The sequence below is a fragment of the Schistocerca americana genome, chromosome 5 (assembly GCF_021461395.2).
Source record: "Schistocerca americana isolate TAMUIC-IGC-003095 chromosome 5, iqSchAmer2.1, whole genome shotgun sequence".
Lineage (NCBI taxonomy): Eukaryota > Metazoa > Arthropoda > Insecta > Orthoptera > Acrididae > Schistocerca > Schistocerca americana.
Window position 1 is genome coordinate 612,635,759 of NC_060123.1, and position 19,865 is coordinate 612,655,623.

The 19,865-nt window shown below is 45.9% G+C and overlaps 1 protein-coding gene across 1 annotated transcript in view; it reads left to right on the plus strand.

The window, feature by feature from the left end:
- The first annotated feature begins 11,977 nt into the window (after positions 1–11,977).
- LOC124616585 (venom dipeptidyl peptidase 4-like) overlaps positions 11,978–19,865 on the plus strand; it is a 256,248-nt gene continuing 248,360 nt past the window's right edge. The window contains exons 1-2 of the mRNA XM_047144906.1: positions 11,978–12,001; positions 12,307–12,424. Coding sequence (XP_047000862.1) covers positions 11,978–12,001; positions 12,307–12,424 — 142 coding nt within the window. The remainder of the gene's footprint in view (positions 12,002–12,306; positions 12,425–19,865) is intronic.

Sequence of the window (19,865 nt, forward strand, 5' to 3'; positions counted from 1 at the left end):
TTCGCGTTTTCACTTCCAACTACGGCATTTATAAATTTTGTTGTCTAACAGTTCAAAGAAAGTTACAAAAGGTCAAAGAGGATATAATTCCACAGTTCACACAATGTCGCTTTTTATCTTTTTCACTGTTCATACACTATTGATTCGGGCGTTTTATGATAATCTTTGCAGTCCACTATTCTCACTATGATTTTCACATCACCCTCAGTTCACAGTTCTCGTCAACGGATAGTACCCTCTTCTTTAAATACACGTTCCCCACCAAGGATGCCATGTATGAATTATGTGTCCTTTTGGAAGTCAGATCTGGAAGCTGGAGAGATCTGGAGAGAGCGAATAAGAGTCTCTGACCGCTGTTTCCAACATCCTGTCGTCTTCTACAGTTGTATCCCCAGCGCAAAAGACAGCTCGTCGGTTGTGGGATCCTCTTCGGCGGAGGCTGCTACACTGCGCATTCGAACCTGTGATTGTGCTTTTTGCGGATGCCACTTGCCCGTCTTTGCATCTACAGAGGGCAAACTGGAAGTGATGGTAGGAGACACTTCTCATTACTGCATTCTGTTTGGTTATTATTCAAATATTCACACATTTACACTGTCTTTTACAACACTCGACATAGCTTTGTTAATTGTATGGTAACTTTTCCATCCAACTTCCGAAATATGACACACATGTCCGGCTCTCTGGTATGCACTAGATAGAGTGTGTATTACATATTCACAACTAAGTTACGCCCGATGTGGAGTACAACACGTCCGGCTCTGAAGAACGCCCAAAATAGAGTGGCTAGTGCAGCGAAAGTACGTCGTCTCCCAGGCGCGCCAAAGCGACCTGGAGGTGTCCGAAGCACTTCGGTTGCAATTCCGTTACTCTTACGTCTCTCAAAACTAGTGAAATTTAATAAACAAAAACGATGGACTCCTACGGTAACCATGAGTGATTGTCATACTAAGAGCTGGATTAAATACAACGAGAAGTATATAAATAATTCATAACAGAAGTTAGGCGTTTTGGCGCCAAGCACCCGAATGTGCCGACCAATCAGAAGCAAGCTCAGTACAACTGGCGGACTCTCCCACGGGACTGGTACATACTGTACCATCTGTCGCTTGTACATCACTCCACTTTTGTACCACATGCTACTTAACGTGAACCAAGCTGCATAAAGGCGAGTTTTAGCAAAATAAAATACTGGCGGCCACAGTCAAATGGTTCAAATGGCTCTGAGCACTATGGGACTTAACAGCTGTGGTCATCAGTCCCCTAGAACTTAGAACTACTTAAACCTAACTAACCTAAGGACATCACACAACACCCAGTCATCACGAGGCAGAGAAAATCCCTGACCCCGCCGGGAATCGAACCCGGGAACCCGGGCGCGGGAAGCGAGAACGCTACCGCACGACCACGAGCTGCGGACCGCGGCCACAGTCAGGAATATTACAACTGTCATCATGTTGGTACCACGCTGTACTTGGTTCAAATGGCTCTGAGCACTATGGGACTCAACTGCTGTGGTCATCAGTCCCCTAGAACTTAGAACTACTTAAACCTAACTAACCTAAGGACATCACACACATCCATGCCCGAGGCAGGATTCGAACCTGCGACCGTAGCAGTCGCACGGTTCCGGACTGCGCGCCTAGAACCGCGAGACCACCGCGGCCGGCCACGCTGTACTGTGTGATGTCTTCCAATAACTGCGGCAGCAGCATATCTTAGGAATTCGAGGTGGCTGAGTGTATTTAGATTCTCCTGAATGAAACAGGGACCAAGATGCGGGTCTTGAAAAACACGCACCAAGCGTTGATAGATCAGGAGACTTGTTTTTATCCACTTATTTGAGTCAGGGTGGATTTTCATCTGACGATTAGTGCATACCGCGAAGATTGGCATGCCAGTGGTTTGTAAACAACCCTTCTTCCCTAAACAAAATTTTGCATTGACATGCCGCATCACTTTGCACGTTCCGTAGTAACATTTGGAGAACTGTAACCAATTTCGGAAGTCATCGCCATGGAGCTGTACATGCAGCGAAATGTGAAGAGGATGAAATGCGATGGAATGTAGAGTTCGCACAACTCTCGTTTGTTGATACCTCTCGTTCTCCCAAATACCTCTTACTGACATTTGCTTTCTGTGTTACTGCTGTTAAACCGCTACTTTCATTTCTTTCTCAGTTGCTGTTGTATTTCCTTTGCGTATTTTATTTTCCACGCTTCCAATTTCTAGAATTGTTTTTCATAATGTTTGCAAAGACAGACTGCGAGAGCTTGGCACCACCTGGATGCTCTTCAGCACACAACCGCACCGCTGCCGAAATAGTTTGGCGGCATTCGCCGTAAACGAGATTCAGTTCTTCGACTGTCAGATACATTGTGAATGTCTCAATAGCCTTACGAGCAATTTATCTGACTCCAGCAATAATAGACCACAGACTGATGGGCTTCTAGCGCACAGGTAAACACGAGAATCGTACCTCAGTTACTTGTTTGCTTGCATTTGGTATAATAGGGCAGACGTTTGTTGAACCTCTTCTCCTGACGGTTCGACAGTGGTTTGCAGCGCTATCCTGAAACCATTTGATCGTGTCCCGTACATATTATGTCGCAGAAATTCTGTTAGAAGTTTCTTTCAAATTGCACAGAAAAAAAGTATGTGCTTCCATTAGGAAAAAAAAAAACAAAAACGAAGTACGTTGTCGTAAATCGGCAGTTATGGACGATAAAAATCACTTGAGAAACATCAGCACATTCGACATATTGTCTGGTATAACTTGGCGAAAACTGCAGCTCAATATATTTACTAATTCTGGACATATTTCGGGTGGCCTGTCTTAGCTGTCTCAAAAAAAAAAAATGGCTCTGAGCACTATGGGACTTAACATCTGAGGTGATCAGTCCCCTAGAACTTAGAACTACTTAAACTTAACTAACCTAAGAACATCACACACATCCATGCCCGAGGCAGGATTCGAACCTGCGACCGTAGCGATCTGGCGGTTCCAGACTGAAGCGCCTTTTTTAATGATTTTTTAGACGCTACCTTTTTTTTTTTTATCCAATGTCAGGCTTGCCACCTTTGCTGACATACATGTTGTTGTGCTATCGCATAAATAGTGTCTACAAAGTCCATATGTTGACAAATAGTGGCTAACTAGAAAATTAATTAATTAAGGAAATGAATAAAACTGAAAATGCCCAAATGAAAGACATGAAGACATTGCGGATAGTACAAATACAAAAGAAACATGCTCCTGTAGCAATGAAATGAAATTCGTGTCGGGGGCGACACCTGCTCACGACCCGACGTTCGATAGAGCAAGAGAGCCATCTATCGACTCGTTCTCCAGACGTTGGTGTAAGACTGGGTCGTCTTCTCGAAATTAACTAAGGGTCTGTAAGTGTGATCGATGTCTATCTCGGCTTCTTCGTCTATCTCATCTCTCACCCGTCACACCCCATCTGGCCGGCGGATCGGTAAATGTAAGTCGCAAGTAATTAGCGAAGTCTTGCCTATATTACTTATGCTGTTGCAGCTTCGTGTGTCCATCCAGGAGAAAATGCCAAAAATCAATTTTGTCCTTTTCCGATTCGTTATACACGTAGCCCACCACCATTCCCCGCACCCATGTCACTGCATTGGTTTTTGGACCGGGAAATAAGATTCTTGGGGGAAAAAAAGTGTGTCTGATGAAATTGTGTGAGGGGCGGAGCGTAACAGGAACGCCAATATCTGTTGTGCCAAGTGCCACACTGGAGCCGTCCCACTACATGCTAAACGATGTTCATCAGTGTCCACTGTTGCGCAGCCTAAACATAGTGGAGTGTCTGCCAAAAGAATCGCGTGCCGCCGTTGATTCGTTGCGAACTTCCTATTTACGACCACATACCATGTTGAGCGTACCGACGTTGGGAGGTAAACGTTCCGTATAACGCGCCATATCTGTCGCCAGTTCTTGTCTGGGTACTTCTTTTCCAGGGTATTCCTGGGGCACGGCGCAGTAAGAGTTGGTATACGTCTCGCGTCGTCGGTAGTCGTGTTGTTGGGAAGGAATCTCTGACATAGCTAAGCTCCAAAAAAAAAGACTTGAAATGTGACAGCTTCGGTGAAATATGGCCCACATCGACTGGGGGCAGCATTGAAGTGGGCGCTAGTACATCGGCCAACGCACCCGAGATATTGCGAAATTGACCGCGCCACTGTCGCAAAATCGTACTGACGAATAACGCCCGTGCCTTTTCATATACGTTCACTAGACCAAGTCCACCCTCTCCAGGTGGTAGCGTAAGCGTTGTGTATCGGATCTTAAACAGGTGTCCCACACTCACGTAGGTTCCGAAAGTTGCTTGTATCCGTGATGCCATTGTGCGCGTTAAAGGCAGGACATGCACCACGTGAGTGAGTCTCGGTGCTAGGTATACGTTAACATAGGTCACCCTCTGAATCATATCCAACGCTCTTAATTTCTGTAACAGCACCATTGTCCGCATCAGCTTCAATATGCGTCTGTAGTTATCCGCTGCTGTCCGCTGCACATCCGTGTGGAATGTAATACTTAGGCATTTTATGGTCTTAACTAAGATGAGCGGGCCTTCCTCCCCCGGTTGTAATCCTCGACCGACATTCATGCAGCGTGATTTTTGTAGATTAAGCACGCTTCCTGCCGCCATCCCGTATCGCTGTATCCATGCCAACGCCGTACGTACTTCTTCGCCTGTCCGCGCCACCAGCATCACATCGTCAGCATAAGCGCGGCAATGAAAGGTCAGTTGTGGCAACGGCACTCCCTCCAACCGTCTTCGGAGACCATATAGACAGGGTTCCAAAGCCATTGCATACAAAAATATCGAAAGGGGGCAACCTTGACGAACTGACCTTGAAATAACAATGTAGTCAGTGCCCCGCCCATTCACCGAGACCTTTGATCGTACGCCGTGTAACAGTCGCATGATCACTAGGATGAAGGCCTGTGGGATTCCCAATCTGCCCATCACCACATGCAAAAAGGTCATGCGTCTGTCAGCTCGTCCTCTGTTATCGCTGTGATGAAAGTCTCTGCATCCAGTGGTGGTCCTCTATCTGGCATTTCCGAGATGACATCATGTAGTGTCTCGTGGTTCACATGTACAGGTCCACATAACTGGCGGAAATAGTCGGTAAACACATGCGCAATATCACGCTGGTGCACAACTTGCTGGCCAGTTTCAGAGATTAGTCCCCTGATCAATGTCCTGCGTCGTCGTTGGCGTTCACGTACCACGTGGTGCATGGAGGGGGTTTCGGCAGCAACTGTGTCCGCCAATCTCGCCCGGACCATTATACCTTCCATTCTTAGTCTCGTCAGCTGTAATAACTTGGCTTTTATCCTGCGCATGGCCGTGTGCCTTTCCGGCGATGGTTGTTGGGTCATCAGCTCCCTCAGGGCTGTAAAATAAAAATCAGCCGTTGTGCGGTTCCACTGCGATTTGTCCTGCCCGTATCGTATCAACGTTCTCCGTAACGTTGGTTTTGCGCATTTAATCCACCACTGGAGAACCGAGGTGTATGCTCGTTGGCGGCGAACGCAGGTCTCCCAGGCCGCCTCTATCGACCGGTGACATTCAGTGTCACGTAAAAGTGCACAATTCATTTTCCAGTGACCTTTACTCCGCCATATCTTCTGACGCGTTAGTGAAATCGTACAGACGTACGCCATATGATCCGTAAAAGCCGCTGGCCAGATTTCGGCATCCAGTATCGTCGTCCGTAGAGCTCGTGTCACGTACACTCTATCAAGTCTACTCGCCGAGTGTCCCGTGACAAACATATAAGCCGGTCTGTCACCATGCTGCAGTTCCCAGGTATCCAGAAGCGCCATTTCGGTAATCAACGCACGCAGTTCCATGCATGGCACATAATGAGGTACTTGGTCCTTTTTGTCGACGACACAATTAAAGTCGCCGCCCACTATATAGTTATCAAAGCGTCCAGCGAACAACGGTGCTATCTCTTCGGTGTAAAAAGTCGCCCTTTCTCTTCGTTTTGTAGAGCCAGATGGTGCGTATAAATTGATGAAACGAACGCCGTCGACAGTGATCGCTATGCCGCGTGCCGAAGGGAGAGACCTGACGTCCTCCACTCCTATTCCTTCCCTGGTGAGAATCGCCACACCGCATCCACTTTCATCGTGCACTGAATAATGTGCCTCGTAACCGTAGAACTCTGGCGGCGATGTGAAACGCACTTCTTGCAGGAGTACAACATCCACGTCCGCAGCGCGTAACATATCTTTCAGCATTTGAATTTTAGGCGGTGTCCGTATGCCATTAATGTTTATCGTGGCAATGCGGTACTCCTGGCTTGTGTTCATCAGTTGTAGGGCGCTGTCATTAAGCGTCTATCTGCACCCCCAGCGCTCCTCAACACACTAAGTTGGTCAACATTTCCCGACCCCTCCCGGCCTCTGGCCAGGACTGTCCTCAATCGTCGCGTTCGTATTTTCATCCTGTTCCTGTTGGTCCATTTCTTGCGCCCAGTCCCCCAGCATATTTCCGGAACTGGTCGAAGGATGGGAGGTAACGTTGTCATCGCTCTGATGTTGGACAGTTGTCATCTCCACTTCCGCCTTCCGGTCACCAGAAGGAGAGTTCAAGTTATCGTCGCTGTGTAGTTCCTGCATCGTCATCTCGGTATCTGTTGAATCCACTGGTCTCAGGTCGATACTGTCGTTGTCGTCCACTGTCCCCTCGGGACTATGGCTATCGTCAGCAGAAGTCAGTCGACGCTTCTTTCTTCTCTTCGGCGAACGCTGTTTCCGTTGCCTTGCTTCCGCATCGGCTGTTGGGGTTGCGTATCCTCCGTCTTGGGCCTGGCCTATCACGCTCTCGGTGGAAGCACTGGCAGCCACCACGGATGAGCGTGGAGCGGCCGTCAGCTGCATCTCTTGTGTGGTGTCCTGTGTCTGCTGTGGTGGAACCGGTGGTCGGAGTTCCAGTCCATTGGTGTCCATGTTCTCTATAGGGGGCAGCTGCTGGTGCCCATCGGAAGTCTCCCTCACGTCGCCTCTCAGGGCTTCCACAAAGGTCAACGGTAAGACAGTCGTCGGTTGTGGCGCCTGAACGTCATCCCGTGGAGTTTGCACTAAACGTCGCTGGAGGCATTCCGAGCGGACGTGACCTTCTTTCCCGCACCCCGAGCAAGTGCGAGGTTGCCCATCATAGATTATAATCGTTCGACAATCTCCTATGTACAAATAAGAGGGGACGTGCTTGCGCAGTTCTATCCGTATTTGTCTCACCCCATTTAAAACGGGGTACGTGGTAAAACTCGTCCATTTTTCGGCTACATGGGATAGAACTGTACCGTATGGTCGAAAGGCGTCGGTAACAAGTTCAGACGGGACCTCAAACGGAAGTTCGAAGACTCGTATAGTGCGGATCCCCATTCCCGCGTGATCGACTGTAACCGCACCAACATTCCCGTTGGCATGACAGAAACGATACCCGTTCGGTGATCGTTGTAGAAGTCTTTCGTAAGCAGCCTCGTCAACAAGTTTGACATAGACGACGCTTGAAACGAGCGATAAATTGATTCCCACGATTTCCTGTGGATCGATTTTTACCTCTTCTCTGAAAAAACGTTCAATCTCGTGTGCCTTTGGTCGTGTATAGTCGTTCGCAAAACTGAACTTCAAAGTCGTTTTTCTGTACGAGTAAACAGGCGCGCGCACCACAGCGCGGCCGGCAGGCAACACGGTCCGCACTGTGTCCCTGCCGAAGGCAGACTGGGCGCCTAGAAGCGCTCGGCCACTTAGCTGTCTCATTCCCGGTATTATTGTAAAGTATGTTGCTTAGATCAACAGGTATGCCTGAAACGATTTTTTCGTTTAAAATCAGCTGTTATTAAATTTATGAAGGAAAAAGGAAAACTAGAACGAAAATTACAACGTCCGAAATGGGTTGCAGACCTCTCGTTTTAAGTGGCATTGACTGCACACTGCCTGCTGTCAATCACTGCACGGTGAGAAACAACTCATTCTGATTTACTGCGAATGTACTTAAAATGAAAATCGCATTATGGAAGAACAGATACTGGCAAAAAACACCAACTATTTCCGTCATGTTACTGCAATTACAGAAGAAGCGAGTTCTCAAGAATTCGTTGTGGACTTGAAAGAATTACAAGGAGAATTTTCTAAACGTTTTGAGGACAGTATCAACCTCGCATCTGTTTCCGAGCTGTTTTCTAGACGGTTATCCGTTTCAATTAAAAGCGTCCCTGTGCATGTGCAGATGGGACTGATTGATTTGCAGCGTAATACCCACCTAAAGACAATTTTTTAATGGGTAAGACTGTACAGAAGGCCTACGCTGTTTTCCTTGCGAAGATTTGCGGTGTCTCCATAATAGGATTGATAATATGATAAAATATTTATAAAATATTTCGATCAATTTATTTCTATGAAAAGCTTGATCCGATTATGAAACTAAAAGAAAATCTGTGAAATTGTCTGTTTGTATGCCGACAATTTGTACCGGTTACAAATTATATTGTATCTTCATCGTGCCTAAAATAAATAAATAACACTGAAAATATGTTTTGTTTGTGATCTGTGTTGTTAAGAACTATGAAATACGAAACGAAGTCGTAGGAAGTGCGACTGCGTTGCCATCTAATTGAGACGGGTATAGCACGTGTGGCGTGACACTACACTACAGCGCGACACGCACGTGCCGCACGGGTCGCCCGGGTCCAGCGCATATTGCGACGCGTACACCACTCTTCGCACGCGCCGACTGGCGACGCTGTGCGCTGACTGAACCGAAGCGCGCGCAACCTCTTATCTTTCTCAAACGATTTTACAGAAACTATTCTCTGAAAATATATGATTTTTGCCTCATTTGTAGCGTTATATGTCAGCTTCGTGACGAAGTGCCCATCACCTCGCTAATAACCATTCTTATTGTGATGTACACATTTTAGTAAGGCACTACGCAAAACTCAAAAAGTTTGCAACAAAAATGAGGGGTCGCTATGATTTTGCGTTTGGTGCGTATTACACCGTATGTTGCTGCGTATGAAATTTAGCTAACATGCTAAATTTTTGTTTAGACTTGGGAGATCTCTATCTGCCTCCGATATCGAGAAAATGGATCCCATGTAGCGCGCTCACTTCCGATCTCACGCCCGCGAGAATGAAATACTCGCAACATCTCTCGTATCTCCTGAACTGCTCGAGACATCGAAGCCGGCCGGGGTGGCCGAGCGGCTCTAGGCGCTACAGTCTGGAACCGCGCGACCGCTACGTCGCAGGTTCGAATTCTGCCTCGGGCATGGATGTGTGTGATGTCCTTAGGTTAGTTAGGTTTAAGTAGTTCTAAGTTCTAGGGGACTAATGACCTCAGCAGTTAAGTCCCATAGTGCTCAGAGCCATCGAAACGAAAGTTTGGCGAATGATAGTACACAAGGAGGAGAGTGTTTTGCCAATTATTAAACACACGGAACTTTCTAATCTATGGCGATATATCACTACTTATACTTCTTTTTTTATTTATTTCACGCCAGTGACTGTAATTTTTTTAAGAGTTATCGTCACCTAGCGAAACAAGAGCTTCCTAGTATGAAAATAAACATGAAATTTCTTCTTTTATGTTACTGCAAACCGATACTATGAGGTTTTTCGTAAGCTATTGAGCTCTGTGATTGACAATTACTTGTTTAATGAGGCCCTCCGTTTCGGAATTCTGTCTCAATGGCTGCTGTGAGATGAGTTTGGCAAATTACATTGTGACAAAGGAAGTACAATTAAACCAGTCACCAAGAGAAATGTGGCCTTTACTCATAAATGGTGATGCTTCTTCGAATGAGAAAAGGTTAACAACTCACACAAAAACAGATTGGCAATTCTGTTGGAATTTTTGTGGAATCCCCGTAACCCATCATATTTTTAGCACTGAGCGACTGGAATGGAAACTTACCAAGGGATTTTATTCCTTCTCTTGATCTGAGCCGTATTAAAATAATGACGAGCGTTCCTTCAGGCGGAATGATAGGCACATGCCAGATACTGTTTACTCACCTAGGGCTTGCCAAACTGACAATGCGTGATCTCGAATAAAAAATAAACAATTGATCTGTCGCACAACACAATGGTCAGTGTATTGTCAGCTGGGAAGGATAATGCGCGCGACAGGAATTCACAAGCTACCCATGTGTGCCTTGTGAGATGGAGTTCGAAAAAGATTGTCATGAAAGTAGATCTGCCTTTGTCAGCACCACATTTCAACAAATTAAATATATCTAATCATAACACTCTTTTTGGATATTCCTACTTTCGTAATAATACCGACCATTTTCTTCAATTGTGTAGCCTGCTGTTGTATAATTAGTTTATTAATGCTGATAATGTCCATGCAACAATTGAAATGCTTTTTCTCATCACGACGAACCAATGAAAACATCGTTATTTGTGACTGCTTTTCGACTGTTTCTAGCTTGCAGTGGAAATATGTAGTTCACATTCATGTAGTGCAGTGTGTCGTATTACATTATTACATACATATCAGAGTAATGAGAGTGCAACTTCTATACTTCAGATCTTGGACGCTTTTTACCACAAGCACAAAGGGATCACACCTGTGGAGATTATCCCTTTCTAAATTTTTGTAACAGACCGTACAGATACGCTAGCTTACTAGGCAGCGAGAATATAACCTTGCTTTACTTTCCTGCCTTGATTATTAATCACATGATTTTATAATATTCCTTGCTTCCTTATTCACTACCCTCTGTCCCTTCTTGCGATCTGAAAACCTCGCCGAGGCATATGGTGTAATTCCAGCGGTCAATGGCTCACCAGTTACTGAAGTATACATTTTTCTTGACAGAAGAAAACCAAAACAAAACTATGCAGATATAAATAACAGAAAAGTATAACGTGCTATCGAAGAAAGCTGGAGCGTTTAAATGGCGAAAAACGAAACAGTACCCAAAGGCAATAAAATTCAGTACACAGTAAGACAAAATTTATCGTATTGGCAATACGACCAGTGCTGATATGCGCCGTTCCGATGTGAACATATGGCCGAGCTACTTTTCGACTGCCCGACTCAAATTTCCCACGGTGCTAGCGAGGCAAGCGCGACGCGCGGCGCGAGAAACTGTGCCTCAACCTCAACGCTGCGCGACCTTGCGCAGGCGCGTGTTGCGTCCCAGTCGCGTCGCGTCGCAATTTGCGCGGTCCTATTTGAACCTGTGGAGTTAACAAAAACGCGCGCTGCGCTGCGTCGCGCCACACGCGCTATTCGCGTCTCAATTTGCGCCTAGCCTAAATGTGGCATGTTCGCTGTTTCCCCCTCTTCCTTCCTTTCCCCCCCCCCCCCCTCACTCCATTCATCCACAGATAGTGTGGATTGTGGTGGGGGAAGTGTGCAGCGAGGTGAGAGAGATATACATACGTGCAAGAGCACTGCTTCCGTGCTAAATTATTTACTGTGTTTCTTGTTTAGGTAACCGTAATCAAGAACAACTGACGAATACAATTTGTAGTGACAGAGCCAAATGCAACCCACAACGACTATCACTTTGAAATAACTTGAACTGTAATACTTAGACTAAATATAACTGAAGTAAATAAAGGACCAGTGGTGTATTGGATAACTGATATACTCTCCTTTATGTATAGTGATATTGAAATTTTTGAAACATTTATATCCTTCAGCATTTGGATAACAGCACAATTCGCCTTTTTAAGTTCTACATGATGAAGTGTAGCTGAACTGTAATCATCTGACAAAATATGTAGATACAAAATAATACAAATGCTCTGGCCGATGCTAACACGTGGTTGTGTCTGTCGGTGCCAAAAATGAAGTAACTGAGAGAGAATGGTATTTGTTTCCTCTTCAACCTTGTGCAGGGGACTACCAACAAGTCAAATTTGAGCTTTTATGGAGAAATGGTATGATTTTCGATACTTGATTAGATCCGAATACATATGTACAAATATATCAAAAATTTGGTGAGAAGCTTACTAAAATATTTCCAACTATTGTATCTCCATTCATTTCTGGGTGATTTGTAATTTGCAAAAAAACGTAAATGGCAAAAATCCTTAAAAATTAATCGTCGCGTTTTATTGTGAATTGAGCGATGGTGGTTTAAATAACATATGTTTTGACGCAACCTTTTTATATTGAATTTTTGGCAAAAAGGCAAGCCAAATGAATTCGGAACCCAGCTAATGAATACATTACATTGATAATATTGAACTGAACTTGTTAGTTTAGAACACTGTTTAAACTCTTTATGTTTCTGGTATTACAGGCTACCTGTGTGGTTTTGCTGCCAATTGCAACAGCGGCCACGAAAGAACCATTTGGGTTGGATGATATCTTATATGGGGACTTTACACCAGAATCGTTTACAGCCAGATGGATAACTGGTAAGTGAATATTTGCCTATACGCCAACTGAAGGTAGACAAGGCGCCCGTAAGCATCGGTGATTTGTCTGAAATTTCGTGTTTTCGCTGGAACAGTAATGCCGCAGTAAAATATACTAGTATCGAGCATATGCCGGGCTTGCTCGGATTCTGTACTACAGCAGACAAAATACGTTTACCTTGATAGCATGAATTTTATGTATAAGCTCATACGATTGAAACTGACTTAGAAAGATCCAGTTTATTTACCGTGTAGCGTTTATAAGTTGAATTGTGATACCTGTGAGAAAATATAGACAGCAAGAAATTTCAGTTCACGTATAAAACAAAAACACACGACCAGCGACATAATGCCGGTCATTCCTACACACCGATAAAAAAAGGCAGCCTAATGAACAATTTAGAAAAAATATAAATTATTACATACTCAGTCAGAAATGGAACGTGTTACACAGTGACCCACAAGTCTGATATTTGTCAAACTTTGTGGAGGTGTTCATCACATGTTGTTGTTGTTGTGTTGCCGTCTTCATTCCGAAGACTGGTTTAATGCAACTTCCCATGCTACCCTGTCCTGTGCAAGCCTCTTCACCTGTGAATAAATTCAAATGGTTCAAATGGCTCTGAGCAGTAAAGGACTTAACATCCGAAGTCATCAGTCCCCTAGGCCTAGAACTACTTAAACGTAACTAACCTAAGGACATCACACACATCCATGCCCGAGATAGGATTCGAACCTGCGACCATAGTAGAAGCGTGGTTCCGAACTGAAGCCCCTAGAGCCGCTCGGTCACAGCGGCCGGCTGCTGTGAAGGAAACCAGGAGAAATTTGGAAGGTGAAGAAACAAAAACTTTGAGGTTTATCACTGAGATTATACTCCTGTCAGAGACAGCAGAGGACTGCTTTTGGCCGCTGCACTTGTTCATACGACCGCAAGTGCTAGTCAGCTAGGTCGTGTATCACAGATCAAGAAAGGTGGCAGTCAGAGGGAGAAATATCTGGAGAATACAGCGGGTGGGGAAGAACTTCCCATTTCAACGTTTCCAAGTATGTTTTTACGGGATTCTGGACATGGGGCCGTGCTCTGTCATGCTGCAAAATCATTTTTTCATGTCTGTCGCAGTAGTGTGGCCGTTTGTCCTCACAGTGCTCGGCTCAAACGCATCAATTGCTTTCGATAACGATCTCCTTTGATTGTCGGTTACAGTAGCATCGAAAGCTTTCCCCCTCTTTCACAACCATGCCGGTCTTTACCATCAAAATTACCATTCTTGAAGCATGGAAACAATTTTCTGCGGAGTTCTGTCACTAACAGGCGTCTCATCATAGGTCTTACCCGATTTTTATGAGCCTCAGCCGCAGATTTCTTCATATCAAAGCAGAAAATTAAAACCTCCCGCAGATGACGAGAACTGGGCTCATAAGTTGATGTATTCAGTCGAGAATAACTTTATGATGTAATCAAAAATCGACTGATATTTTGATGGCGTTATGTTCTCAAATGCCTAAGCTTGCTGTATGACACTTATGACGAACGACTTGCGCCACTACTTTCTACCACTGCCGTCTATTGAAAAACGGCGGAAGCAAAGTTGTAGACCTAGTAATTCCTGAGAATATTTCCACTAATGAGACATTAGTAAAATCATCACACCACTGGTGGCCAATCGTCCGTCGGTGTACCATTCCTTCGCTGTTTCCTGTAGTGTTAAACTCATTCTAAACTTAAAGAATTGGTGAGTTTCTATGACTTCCGCATGACAGCAAAGAACCGCTACACATTTCCTCCCGCGTTGAAGACATAGTTTATGAAAGAATATAAAACCATGCGAGTGCTCTTGTTTGGATGCCGGAAACGATTTGACGTCCGTATATACACATGGGTCCAAAAAAATGTATCCACTGTTTACAAGTCCATAACTGGCAAACTAACTGACGGAGTTGTCTCATCTGTAGTAGTGTAATAGTTTGTAGTTCCGGCAATCGCCACACCAGCGATGTATTGCGTTGTTTTGTTTTGGCAGATGACAGTCGCCATATAGTGAGTGTTTTGTTCTTAGTTGCACCTAGTTATTCGAGTAAACATGGCTGGCACAAGGCTTACATTCGATGAAAGGAAGTCAGTTTTGAAGTGGTATTTTAAGTACTAAAACATTAATGAGGTTCAACGGCAATGGCGAAATGAGTATCAAACAGAGCCACCGACACGTTTAACGATTCGTCGCATTCGAGACAAATGTGAAGGCGAAGGCTGTGTTAAAGATGTACACAAACAACAATCTGGACGACCTGTAACAGTAACAAGTCCAGCTAACTCCCGTCATCCGTTACAACAATGTCACTCGCTCACCACAGAAGTCTGTGGGACAGTGTGCCCGTGAAACTGGAGTGAGTCGCTCGAGTGTACGGCGTATTTTGAAGACAGCAAAGTGGAAGTGGTACATCCCACGACTGCTACACGCAATGAACGAAGACGACCCAGATCCTAGAATGGAGTACTGCGAGTGGTTTACTAATATGGTGCGCCACGATGAAGAGTTTGCTGAGGTGATTGCGTGGTCTGATGAGGCACAGTTCTAACTCAATGGTACAGTAAGGCGTATCTCGACGAAAATCTAAGAGGAAGATGGATAGGCCGTAGAGATGCTGTGGAGTATCCACCACGTTCCCCAGACCTATCTCCTCTGGACTTTTACCTGTGGGGAACACTAAAGGACGTCGTTTGGCGACAAAAGTCACGCACATTGGATGAACTTCGAGAATCCATCGTAGATTCATGTGCAAATATCCAACTGAACACGTTGCAGTCAGTAGTTCGTGCTGCAGTTCGGCGGCATCGTTTGTGTGTGGATGTTAATGGTGACCATTTCGAACACCTACAGTGATATCTTTAAGTTGAACTTTAAGCTTCACTTTCACCAAAAATGAGACAACTCCGTCAATTAGTTTGCAAGTTATGGACTTTTAAACAGTTGATACATTTTTTGGACCACTCTGTATTATTTTCTTGGTATTTATTTCGTTAACATTAGTAATAACAAACTCTTTGCTTTAAATTTTATCAGTTTCCGCAGTCCTGTAATTCTGTGGGAAACTACTATTTGTTGCATGGCTCTGTCAACAATACCACACTAGATCAATTATTAACATAACCACCACTTAGCGTGTCAGTGAGGTGGTGGATTTGTCAGCGAGGTAAGTCAATGGCGTCTTATGGTTTAATTTTTTATGTTTAATTAGGCATGTTGCAGCACATGGCGTTTTTTTCCGAATGTTTCTGATTACTGCCTTTGTTGCATAGTACGTTTTATTCGGAATCTTCTCTAGTACATACGATGTAGGTTGTAAGTCCGAGATAAAGTTGCTGGCATCCGTCTGTAGCCCACTGTTTCTGACGTGACACCCAATGCAATCTCCAGCAAATCCAACCGACTTGCAGGCAGTTTCAGTGCATTTATTAGTGTTCCATGACAAGTGACGAACATCTTGTTTCACCACATATTAAACCTAGACCTCCTTCTGTAGGTGATTTTGTGTTGGCGTAATCTGTCCCCAGCACACCAGTTGGCCAAGAGGTTATGAGAAGGTCGATAATAGGCGCTGAATAAAACGCGCCAAACGCAGGAGAGAGGCCAACGACAAACTCGCAAGCAACTTTCCGCCGCCGGCCGTTGTGGTCGAGCGGTTCTAGGCACTTCAGTCTGGAACCGCGCGACCGCTACGGTCGCAGGTTCCCATCCTGCCTCGGGCATGGATGTGTGTGATGTCCTTAGGTTACTTAGGTTTAAGTAGTTCTAAGTCTAGGGGACTGACGACCTAAGATGTTAAATCCCATAGCGCTCAGAGCCATTTGACCCATTTTTTTGAACTTTTCCCCAACGCCGTCTCGACCGCCGGTATTTAGATCGCCGCCGTGGGCCGGAGGGCAGCAGGCAGTAGCAATCGGAGTCACGGTCTCAGCCAGCACATAGCGACCAGAGTAGTGTACATAGCGGGACGTGTACTTCACCAGCGGTGAGGCTAACGTGGACTAATATTTAAGAGCTTGTATCACAACAACTAGCTTAAAGATAAGAAACTTCTTGTTAATAAGGAACGCTGTTAATATATGTGTGCAGTTGTGTTGTAGACAGAGGATACGGCCACCAAACAACATCCTCTCCTTGCTTCCCATGGTGCAACACTCAACAGTGGCAAGGAGACGACACAAAAGATTTCGTCAGCTAATCCCCGGCTACACGAAGTGACATAACATTCCAAATGTATCAAGCTATGCCTTTTTTTATTTGTGCTGTATATTTTCTATCAGTGGATGTGTCTATTGAAACATACACTATGTGATCATAAGTATCCGGACACCTGACTGAAAATGACTTTGAAGTTCGTGGCGCCCTCCATCGGTAATGCTGGAATTCATTATGGTGTTGGTCCATCCTTAGCCTTGATGACAGCTTCCACTCTCTCTGGCATACGTTCAGTTAGGTGCTGGAATGCTTCTTGGGGTATGGCAGCCCATTCTTCACGGAGTGCTTCACTGAGGAGAGGTATCGATGTCGGTCGGTGAGGCCTGGTACGAAGTCGTCGTTCCAAAACATCCCAAAGGTGTTCAATAGGACTCAGGTCAGGACTATGTGCAGGCCAGTCCATTACAGGGATGTTATTGTCGTGTAACCACTATGCCACAGGCCGTGCATTATGAACTGGTGCTCGATCGTGTTGAAAGATGCAGTCGCCATCCCCGAATTGTTCTTCAACAGTAGGAAACAGGAATGTGCTTCAAACATAAATGTAGGCCTGTGATGTGATAGTGCCACGCAAAACAACAAGGGGTGCAAGCCCCCTCCATGAAAAACACGACCACACCACAACACTACGGCCTTGGCACCACCACGGCCTTGGCACTATACACGCTAGCAGATGACGTTCACTGGGCATACGCGATACCCACACCCTGCCATTGGATCGCAACATTCGTCACTCCACATAACGTTTTTCTAATGTTCAATCGTCCAATGTTTACGCTCCTTACATCGCACTTACCGGCTTGATGTGTGGCTTATGAGCAGCCGCTCGAGCGTGAAATCGAAGTTTTCTCACCTGCCGCCTAACTCTCATAGTACTTGCAGTGGATCCTGATGCAGTTTTGAATTCCTGTGTGATGGTCTGGATAGACATCTGCCTATTACACATTACGACCCTCTTCAACTGTCGGCGTCTCTGTCAGTCATCAGACGAGGTCAGCCTGTACGCTTTTGTGCTTTACGTGTCCCTCCACGTTTCCACTCTACCATGACATTGGAAACAGTTGACCTAGGGATGTTTAGGAGTGTGGAAATCTCGCGTACAGATGTATGACAGAAGTGACACCCAATCACCTGACCACGTTCAAAGTCCCTGAGTTCCGCGGAGCGCCCTATTGTGCTCTGTCACGATGGTTAATGACTACTGAGGTCGCTGATATGGAGTACTTGGCAGTAGGTGGCAGCACAATGCACAATGTTTGTTTTTGGGGGTGTCCGGATACTTTTGATCACACAGGATATCATATTTTGGACAGGGCCCGAATGATGATTTAATTCTTTGAATGATATTCAGTTACCTTGTACTGTTCGCTATCAGAGAACCTGTTAGTATTTCTACCATTTGTTAGGTATTAGCGTCAATTAGGTCACGCACGTTTTTCCTGTTTCACAGCCAACATTTCCATTTTAACACATTCGGTAAAGGGATGTCAATGAGAAGTTACGTTTCACTGAGCCGAAAGAGACCTGTTTCATCGTTTTTCACAGTTGCCCCGCTGCTTCTTTGTAAATGACGTCCATTACAGCCGAGATTTATACAGTATTTTTCCATGCTACCATAAGTTACGGAAACATCGTCATTGTAGGCGTTGACGGTGAACTGCCGTGTACCAATGTGTAATCCTAGTATGAAAGTGCTGATCGTACGGTTTAATGATGCTAAAGAGTTGACGAAGAGAATAACGTGACTGATAGAATGTTGGATGGGAATGCTTTCATAAGCTGTGCGTTTATTTGCACCTTGTGATTTGGTAGCAGTGAATCTGCTCTCATTTGTGGAAATTTGAAATGCTGTAACACATTCCTTAGGTACTGATGACTGTCTTTATCGAATGCTTTCTCGGAGTCTACACTCCTGGAAATTGAAATAAGAACACCGTGAATTCATTGTCCCAGGAAGGGGAAACTTTATTGACACATTCCTGGGGTCAGATACATCACATGATCACACTGACAGAACCACAGGCACATAGACACAGGCAACAGAGCATGCACAATGTCGGCACTAGTACAGTGTATATCCACCTTTCGCAGCAATGCAGGCTGCTATTCTCCCATGGAGACGATCGTAGAGATGCTGGATGTAGTCCTGTGGAACGGCTTGCCATGCCATTTCCACGTGGCGCCTCAGTTGGACCAGTGTTCGTGCTGGACGTGCAGACCGCGTGAGACGACGCTTCATCCAGTCCCAAACATGCTCAATGGGGGACAGATCCGGAGATCTTGCTGGCCAGGGTAGTTGACTTACACCTTCTAGAGCACGTTGGGTGGCACGGGATACATGCGGACGTGCATTGTCCTGTTGGAACAGCAAGTTCCCTTGCCGGTCTAGGAATGGTAGAACGATGGGTTCGATGACGGTTTGGATGTACCGTGCACTATTCAGTGTCCCCTCGACGATCACCAGTGGTGTACGGCCAGTGTAGGAGATCGCTCCCCACACCATGATGCCGGGTGTTGGCCCTGTGTGCCTCGGTCGTATGCAGTCCTGATTGTGGCGCTCACCTGCACGACGCCAAACACGCATACGACCATCATTGGCACCAAGGCAGAAGCGACTCTCATCGCTGAAGACGACATGTCTCCATTCGTCCCTCCATTCACGCCTGTCGCGACACCACTGGAGGCGGGCTGCACGATGTTGGGGCGTGAGCGGAAGACGGCCTAACGGTGTGCGGGACCGTAGCCCAGCTTCATGGAGACGGTTGCGAATGGTCCTCGCCGATACCCCAGGAGCAACAGTGTCCCTAATTTGCTGGGAAGTGGCGGTGCGGTCCCCTACGGCACTGCGTAGGATCCTACGGTCTTGGCGTGCATCCGTGCGTCGCTGCGGTCCGGTCCCAGGTCGACGGGTACGTGCACCTTCCGCCGACCACTGGCGACAACATCGATGTACTGTGGAGACCTCACGCCCCACGTGTTGAGCAATTCGGCGGTACATCCACCCGGCCTCCCGCATGCCCACTATACGCCCTCGCTCAAAGTCCGTCAACTGCACATACGGTTCACGTCCACGCTGTCGCGGCATGCTACCAGTGTTAAAGACTGCGATGGAGCTCCGTATGCCACGGCAAACTGGCTGACACTGACGGCGGCGGTGCACAAATGCTGCGCAGCTAGCGCCATTCGACGGCCAACAC